Source organism: Alnus glutinosa, chromosome 13, assembly GCF_958979055.1.
Source record: "Alnus glutinosa chromosome 13, dhAlnGlut1.1, whole genome shotgun sequence".
In the NCBI taxonomy this organism is placed as follows: domain Eukaryota; kingdom Viridiplantae; phylum Streptophyta; class Magnoliopsida; order Fagales; family Betulaceae; genus Alnus; species Alnus glutinosa.
In genome coordinates this window covers 18,830,325-18,839,638 of record NC_084898.1, presented here as the reverse complement: position 1 = coordinate 18,839,638, position 9,314 = coordinate 18,830,325, and the positions used below count along the sequence as shown (strand labels likewise).

Genomic DNA, 9,314 nt, shown 5'->3' with positions numbered 1-9,314 from the left:
GCAGAATCCTAAGCATGTGGTTTGCTGATTTCAAATATGCTTGGGGCTTGGCCCTCATGATGGACTAGCTGGCTGATTATGGTGGATGGCTGGGGGAAGTAAAGGAAGCTGTTGGTGCATTTCAAATGAGCACAACTGTTGAGGACATGTGGCATGGCTATTGGGGCTGGTTGCTTGTAGGCTGACACTGTAGTTGCAATGGTAGGTTGCAGGAGATATGATGTTGCAACAGAGTGTGGGCAAATGACAGGTGGCCGCCCACATTGCTAGGGCTGAAGATTGGATGCTTCGCAATAAAAGGAGCTGTTGGATGCTCCAGAATGGTAGGGAAGCTGAGTGAGTCTTGTGTACGAGCTGGTGGTGAGGAAACACTGAGTGCGAAGAGTTGTATTCTGTGTGTTCCTTTTGTAAGCTTTGTTGGCTGAGTTAGACTTGGGTGCCATTGTATTGTAAGGGCCCTTATTGTTCCTATGTACATTCAATGTTATTGAGAGTGTAAAGGGTTGTGAGGTGTTACTCACACAAAAGTATTGTGTGATGTGCTATGATTGCCTTGTTAGATAACTTCGGTAAGGTGTGGTTTGGCTGCTTATGCATTGCTTCGTGCTTTGTTTAAGGTCATCACGTGGCTGGATTGAGCTTGTTCCAAAGCGAAAAATTAAGCCGGTGACTTAAAAAAAAAACTGCTGTCCAAAGATTCAGAAAATAAAAAAAAAAAAAAAAAAAAAAAAAAAAAAACCTCAGGTTCTGTATTAAAATTGAGAAATTTCAATTGGACATGTAAGTTTAGTTTGAATTGAAGAAAATTCTTTCAATTCAATTTGTAATAAAATTGTCTTTTTTGTGTTTTTATAAGTATTTTGTATTAGTTTTTGTTAATACTAAACTTATTTAAGCAATTTAAGCAACATACCCAATTCGAGATGTTACAATCTAATATTCTATTGGCTGCAATGAAGTATGTCCACTCGAATGGGACAATGTGCTTTCCATCCATCGAATGACAAGAACTTTCAAATTTGGACGGTTGAGTTTGATGCAGATATGAGGAGAGACCGGACTCATAGTGGACATGGCTTTAGGAGATCGCACGCCTTAGCAAGTTTCCCAGTTGAATGCCTTGGCACCGCACATCCCTAGGCAGTCACATCTCTTTTAATTGCCGCTTTTTGTATCTGTTGTATTCAGTCAGCTTTTGGACGACATTTCTTGTAGACTTCAACTAAAAAAGAGAGCTACATGTCTCATCCTTTTGAGCCATTGTGATAACGTCGGCAACTCACGGCTGAGATTGCTTTGTTTGCATCGGGAGGAGAGAGGTTTCCCACAACAGTCACCTTCTTTCAGGCTACGATGGTAGGCCTAATCCCTCTGATACAAACCCTCTTCTACAGTACAATCCTTGAGCTTATATTTACCTTCAGTCACCCCTCTTTGATGCTCATTAGGCTACCCAAACCCACCAAAAACGTGAAGACCACTGCGATACTCGATAGTCATCTTCTTTCCACACCCTAAATGAGACCTTTTGAGGGAAGCACCTCCGCACCATGAGCCCAAGAACACGGCCTTAGAGGGTGGGTATAATCCTACTACTTTTTTCTTTACAAGCCCTTCTATGCTTGGTTTCTATTGATATCTAAACATGACCATTAGGATTTTAGTCTTCAGCCCCTTAGCCTACATCTTTATAAAATTTTTATTTTCAAGAAATTGGGGGCCATCGTCCTTATCGGCTCCCTCTTTCGTCATTGCCTACGGGCCACCCTAGATGGGGTTGTGGTAGCGCACAACCACCCCATAAAAATAAAATTTTAAGTTTTTAAATTTATAATATAATAAAAAAATAATATTTTAAAATGATGTGGCAAAAAAGCTGTCGTGACACTAATGAAAGTTGACTCAAAAATTTATTAGACATTTACCCAACAAGTTATAAGTAAGGTTTGGATAGAAGACATTCTTTTTATACTCTATTTTCTTGATTAACTAATAATATTTATATATTTATGAAAAAGAAAAAAGAAAAAAAGAGGAACAGCATGCTCTCCCATAGTTTTGCCAATGAAAAGTTAATTCTATTAAAAAAAAAAAATCGTTAATTCAAAAAAGAAAAGAAAAGAATACATAGGAAAAAAAAAACAAGAAGAGGAGAAAACCAACCAGCATCACCACCACCAACGAACGTTCAATCAAACACTATTCTTCCGTTTCTCTCTTGGATATGTTAATGGCGGCGTCGCTGCCCTTACCCTCACCCTCACACTCACACACCTCGTTCTCCCTCAACCCACTTTCGTCTCGGTTTCACCGCTACCATTACGGCTTCCTAAACCCTCATCCAAACAAACCCCACAATCGCATTTCAACCACTCTCACTCTCAGACGCAGTACCCACAATTTGACCACTGCAACCGCCGAATCATTTAGCCGAGCACAAGAGGCAGAGTCTCCCAATCCCAAACTGTTGCTTCGCCTTGCCGCCTCCTCCGCGCTGCTCTTTCTTGGCTGCTTCGGCTTTGGTGCCGCTCGGCCCCTTCGGCTCCCTCCCGCTCTCGCCGTAGCTCCACTGCAAGAGGAAGCTCAAGGTGCCGCCCACCCATTGCATAAATTTCTCTTTGTTTGAGTGCTTTCTTTCTTTCTTTCTTTTGTGTCATATATAAATGCTACGTACCTGCTCCAGATCAATCCGAGTTAAAAGCAGCATTCGACGCTTGGAAGTCTAAAACCTATGCTCTCACTGTTCCTCTCAAAATCGTTGCTTTACGTGGCTCTGTACCTCCTTCCTGGATTAAGGTCTTTCTGATATATATATATTTCTGGGTTAATCTTATCATTTCTATTTGTGGAGAGTAAATTATGGCTAGCCCATTTTTCCTCTCTGGGTGTAGAACCAATTGTTGTCATTGATACCTGTTCTCCATAGATTACATATGTTGGGTATATATATATGTGTGTGTGTGTGTGTGTGTAGGACTTCATACAATCACAAGGAAAGAGATTAAAGTTTAGCTTGAAGTACAATGCAAGTCTTGAGGGCATCTTTTCTGATCTATCTATGCCCTCTCGAAAAGGTCATGTTTCGCCATCATCTACTTCGGCGGGGGATATTGTGAGTGTTGGTGACTCCTGGCTCAATTTGGCCATCAGCAAGGCTATAATTGAGCCCATACAGGGGGCAGAAGACCAGGAATGGTTCAAGGCCTTAAGTGACAAATGGAAGGTAAGAAATACAAGTAACCTCTCTTGTTTGTGTCGTTCTCAAACTTGTTTTACACCATTAGTGATTTGAGGCGCACCTTTTTGTTAGGGTGTTACGTTTATCGGAAAATTTGCAATCATCCTATCTGGAGTTTACGGATATCAAACAACAAGTTTTTAGTTTCACAATGCTATTGATCCTATACGCCCACTTTTTTGTGTTTTACACCGTTTTACTGAAAATGTTCCATAAGCTTGAAATATGTGAACATGGATGATATTAGCTTAAAATGTTTATCAAAAAGTGTAAAATTTATGCTGGGATAATAAATATGTGGTACCCAAAAGTTAAAGCTGACAGAGAATGGTGAATTTAATCATTTAATTAATATTCTAACATTAATCTTAATAATTTGATCCAAATATCAATGCTTCCTTTAGGGCTTTTGTCCGGGATCAATTTTGGGTTCTAGGATTCAAACAAGAAACCTTTTAGACAAGCCAATCTCTGATACCATGCTAGAAACTATCTGTCACAAAAGCTTAAGCTTTTGGATTTGATGGTCTCCATCAGCTTCATTTGGCTAATTCAACAATTTGGCTTGAATATATGTGTTAATGGAATTGATGGATGAAAGATATGGAACTCTTTCCTATAAATATCTAATTTGAGTTACTAGCAGCGTAGACCATTAAATTATTTGCACAAGTAGGGATTGGAATTTGTTTTTGTTAATTTTTAAATCTTTGATTTCTCCCGTGCATAAAATTAAGTTGTAATTGCTTGGATCTGGGAGAATGCTAGATAGTAAATGGATTAAGGTTTTGTCTCCAACTTGCCATACTAATTATCTAGTGAGTGATGTGGTCGTGCCTCTAATATGTGTCCCACATACTAATATGCTATTACCTTTTTCTTATGCATGCTATGTATATATGGTTATGCAAGATGTTGGACTTGTGCTAGGAGTATCATATGTGATGGTTAATACCTTTCTGTTCTTTATGCCCTTGTACCTTCACCAAAAGAGTCTCAGGTATATCTACGCAGGAACTCTTTGGGGGAAATAGATCCTGAAGGTAAAATATGGGCTGCTCCATATCGATGGGGCTGCATGGTGATAGCATACAAGACAAGTAAATTTCAGAAGCATAAATTGGCTCCTATCGAGGTATGTTGTTAAGTCGTTTTGTTATGCTTAAATCAAAGCCAAGATGACTTTATATGAGTATGGATATTTTTGGATTTAGTAATTTTTTGTTGCCATTGCTGCAAATTTGTAATAGTATTCATACTCTGTAAGGCTCTATATGTCACGTAATCTCTTCTCTGCACTTTTATATTTTCTTTTGTTTTCTTCCTGTCCTTTTTCTTTGAGTGTCCTTTAATTGAACAATAATATAGTCGAAAATAGTGTACCTGATATCACCAGTACATACTGCTACTTGATTTGGGGCACACCATCTGAAAATTGTTAATACTTCTTTGTTGCTGAACTTGAAATTTAGCATCCGTGTTCTGGTGTTTTCCCCTTCTTCAGGGCAATATCAAGAAGAATAGATCAATACCTAATATGAGATCTTATTCGGAGAAGATATGAATGCCAAATGCCCATTACACATTAAGAGTCCAGTGTTAAAAGAAACTTAGTCTTTCACTTATAAATAATTCCATTCTCCTAACTTTTAATGAGAGATAAATAATAGCTACATAAGCTTATCCTTTTATGTAGTACATTCCTGGATAAGTTATTACAATGTGAGAGGTAAATGTACTGCATACCACATATGTTCATAATTTAAGGGACTTTGCGTTGAATATCTGTTTCTTTAGGTGGACTCAGGCCTTAGGCTGTTCTTAGCACCAGGTCAAACATACTCTGGGGCATTAAATCTGCGCCCAAGTTCAAAAGTGCCCAGAATTACTGCAGATTATTAATTCCCTATTGTGTTTCAGAATGCACATTACAGAAAGGCATTCACTTTCCTTTAGAAACTAAGTTTAGTGATGCGAGATTGATTTTATCCCTGGCACATGTACAAAATTTTAAGTGGAGATTTATCAGCAGAAAAACATTTGGATAGTTTTCCTAAGAGCATTTGACTGGTAAAACTACTTTAGAAGGTGGCTATCTTTGGCTGGTTAGTGCCTTTCGCAAGATATTAATGATGGGCTATCTTAGAAAGTGGATGAGTAGTTGATTGGTGTTGCATATCTGGTTAAGTAGGGAGACAATGACTATCTCTTATTGCTTATTTTATAGCTAATGAACTTTAGTCTCTTGTGTTTTTTCGTTTTGGGGTTATGCACAAGACAACTATGGAAAGGCTGCTGCAGTAGGAATTGAGGCTCTGTGATGCGAAGGGTCATTCTCCTTATCTCTGATGTGATGCATATGGAGAGAAATGCCCTACAGTGCACCTTCCTACACTCTCTGTTCTCAACTGCTGTACCCGTCGTTCCTTCTCAGTGTTCTCACCCTTCCCTCCCCCTACCCAGTTGAAGACAATAAAAAGAAGGGAAAAACTAAAGAAGGTAGAAGAAGAGCTTCTATTCTTCGATATGTAGCCATACGACATCTACAAGTATGAAAATAATCAAGAAATTAAATTGGGTACTCAGGGATAAGAGGTAGTAAATTAAAGTGACATTCATTTTATGACTTTAATTCGGCTACAGATTATTTGATGGGGGGGTTAATAAAAAATATAAGAACGTCATTGGGAGTATTTCAAAAAATCAAAAATAAAATATTAGAGTGCAATTACAATTTTTTAGTGGTAACGTAGTTAGTGCATCTTACAACAATGATGAAAATAAAATATGACAATAAAGACAATAAGATCAAGAATAAAATTTGATCAGGTCATACTTGGAATTCAGGCTAGCTAGGAACTCATAGATACGCCCCTCCTCTGTCATCCACTGAACTTCTATTGAATATGCTGTGCACTTTGCTTGAAAGTTCTGATAATGGTCCAACTCTTGCCACAAACCATGAAGCTTATGAAAATAGGTAGCAACAGACCATTCACTCTGGGTTGTCCCATGAATCCGACGCTTCAGTTCATAAATCTGAGCAGCATTCCCCACCTTTGAGTAGGTCTGAGTGATTGCATCCTTGATTTCATTTGCAGTGTAGAGAGGTAAATACCCCTTACTAATATTTGGGTGCACAGAATGTATTGTTCAACATGTTTAAATAGAAAACCTAATACAACTTATTATGGTAACATAGTATCCACCACCTTGCCATGCTATCCACACCATCTTAGCGCACTGCCATAGCAACAGCATGACACCACACCTCTTTGTGCCTCTCCTCTCCACAACCCACGCCGCCATTGCATTGCCATGTTCAGATTTAATTTTGTTCCTCAGTACTCATATTTTTACTAGATATGTATCTTATTGCTTACAAGTCTTTACAATTTATGTATGTTTTCTTACTTTAATTTTTTGGGTTTTATTCTCTGTTTGGTTAATAAAAGAATATGGAGGAAAGTGGGAATTAATCAGGTGGAAAGCCAAACCTGTGACATATTTCACTTTTTTCCAAGGTTTGTTTGTTTGTTTAATTGTTTTTTTATCTGTAGCCAATTAGGTCGGTTTTGTTGTGGATTTACCTCAAATTCAATCCAAACTGACCCTTGAACTGCCTTACCTACTGGGACAAATTGTTGGCAAATATTGGGAAAGATTAAGGTTTTAATGTTATATGAGTTATGGAGCTTAACATTGCATAGAGATCTGTATCTTATATTTTTCTGTGGAGCTTTTGGAATGAGAGGAACAGTAGAGCTTAGGAGATGGGGGGCTTCATCAATTTAGGATGGTGTATATGTTACCTGTAAAATTGTCATTTTCTTGTTTCTGGTTCATCTGAATTTTGTTTCTTGTTGCCTTGCAAATTTTAGTGACATTTTTTATAGAATTTATGCAAATAAAGAAATTTGTCTTTTATATAGTACCTGAGTGTAGGTAAAACTGCCATTGCAGGACTGGGCAGATTTATGGCGGCCTGAACTTGAAGGGAAGATTTCAATGGTTGATTCTCCTAGAGAGGTTGTTGGTGCAGTTTTAAAGTATATGGGGGCATCTTACAACACAAACAATCTCGACTTAGTTGCTGGCGGGAGAACTGCTGTCCAAAAAAATCTTGAATTACTTGGAAAACAGGTATTGAAATAGAGATGATATCTGAATTATTGCATCTGATTCGCACTTGACTATTATCATGTTGCACTGCAAGATATATTAACCAGAATTACCATAATTCTCTACCACCCTAGTGATCCAAAACATGGATTCTTCCGATATGCTAATTTCAGCAATCCAGTAATTTTCTTGTTCTCGTCTTATTTATCCTTTTTTTTTTTTTGAGCCATTCGATTATAATAGGAAAAAAATATATCTATAAAAGGTGGGGGTGAGGAACCCCAACAACACCCAAAGAACAACCATTACAGTGCAAGAAAATGAAAGTACAAATAAAGCGGGAAATGGAAGGTTCAAGTTTAATTTGTTACTTTAATTACAGAACAGATTAACTTTTAGGTCAGATTTGGTCTACAAATAGGAAGGTTCAAGTTTCTCGTGTGGATTCAACTTGGTTAATTCTATTTTTTTAAGTTTGGAGTCTAGGTGACAAGTTATCTCTACATTATGCTAGATTTGAGCTGTGCAGTAAAAGCTGAAAAGTAAAATGAGAGTAACTAGACTGAGTTATTGGTTTCTAATGGCATCCAATGTTTGAACAATCCTGATTATGCAAGCATGAACATGTCAATTTCGATTGCTTATTTTCCATTCCATACAAGGTATGCATAGTTGTTACAGCATCAGTCTTCACTGGTTCTACAGGTTCGACTATTTGACAGTGTGAACTATTTAAAAGCATTTGGGGTGGGAGATGTATGGGTGGCTGTTGGGTGGAGTACTGATGTTATTCCTTTTGCAAAACGCTCATCTAATGTTGCAGTAATTGTTCCCAAGTCTGGAACTAGCTTATGGGCAGACCTTTGGGTAAGCTTTCTATCATGTCATATTTTCTTTGACTCAACTTCATAGTATTGGTGACCCTCAAAGGACAATTGTAAGATATATTTTAAGTACGAGCAGAGAATTTATAGGAACGAAATGTGGGTAACGAGCAGTTGAATTATGATTCACTAGTGCTTTGGTTGTCAAACCTTTACCAATTTTGAACGGCTTGCATTTTATCGTAAATTATAGTATGCCTTTTCAGAATTCATGTATATATACTTATCAAAAAAGAATGCATGTATATGTCCTTTTTTGTAGGCAATCCCTTCTGTCTCTAGATTTGAAACGGACCGAATTGGGGGCAGAGTCAGGGGGCCGTCTCCACTGATTCATCAGTGGATAGAGTTTTGCTTGCAAGCTGCGAGAGCACTGCCTTTTAAGCAGGAGGTGATCCCAGGTGCCTCTCCCTCTGCCCTTGAAGGTACACAAGCTGGGGTGCGTACAGTGCTTACCAAAGGTAAGCCCAAGCTGGATTCAAACCTCATTGCTGGTGCACCCTCACATGAAATTCTGGTTAGGTGCGAGTTCCTGGAGCCGTTGTCGGATTCAACACAGTCGGATTATCAATGGCTGATTGCCACTATGCCGAAACCTGGCCATGGTTTGATCCATGGAATGCATCATTACATCTCATTGATGATCCAGAACTTTTGGCTGAAAAGAAAGCTGAATTCTAAAGTAACCTGAACATGAAATAGAGGTAGCATATGCCTCTCTTTTGAAACAACAACCTCAAAGGTTCTGATGGGAACTGATTCAAGAATATACATGAATTATCTTTTCATTTTTTTGTACCAAAATTTTAATTAGAATAAAGTAAATTGAAACAAATTATCTTTTCATTTAAAAAGTTAAAATTTTTAATTAATAAAATCTAAAAAAAGGAGAGTAATGGAATAGATTTGAGACCTAATTTTACATCCATTCTAAATTCGAGACTTTTGTCATATAAATAATAATAATAATGACAAAGAAAAAAAAAAGGGGGTTGGGGATGAGGTCACTCTACCCAACGAGTCTCGACCATGGTCGTGGGTGGCTGAATCATCTCCTAGAGATTATTAGT

General features: G+C 37.9%; 1 protein-coding gene across 1 annotated transcript; it reads left to right on the top strand.

The window, feature by feature from the left end:
- The first annotated feature begins 2,134 nt into the window (after positions 1-2,134).
- Positions 2,135-9,079, top strand: LOC133855074 (uncharacterized). The gene is made up of 7 exons (XM_062291375.1): positions 2,135-2,588; positions 2,684-2,796; positions 2,975-3,223; positions 4,239-4,373; positions 7,202-7,381; positions 8,066-8,227; positions 8,507-9,079. Exons 1-7 carry the CDS (start codon positions 2,225-2,227, stop codon positions 8,933-8,935), a joined length of 1,632 nt encoding a protein of 543 aa, XP_062147359.1. The 5' UTR covers positions 2,135-2,224; the 3' UTR covers positions 8,936-9,079.
- The last annotated feature ends 235 nt before the right edge of the window (positions 9,080-9,314 follow it).

What these genes read in the sequence shown, in the direction of transcription:
- LOC133855074 (XM_062291375.1), top strand. Translation starts at nt 2,225, where the DNA reads ATGTTAATGGCGGCGTCGCTGCCCTTACCCTCACCCTCACACTCACAC. An exon ending in TACCTCCTTCCTGGATTAAG is followed by an intron (nt 2,797 to 2,974) that starts GTCTTTCTGATA and finishes GTGTGTGTGTAG; the next exon opens with GACTTCATACAATCACAAGG. An exon ending in ATAAATTGGCTCCTATCGAG is followed by an intron (nt 4,374 to 7,201) that starts GTATGTTGTTAA and finishes CTGCCATTGCAG; the next exon opens with GACTGGGCAGATTTATGGCG.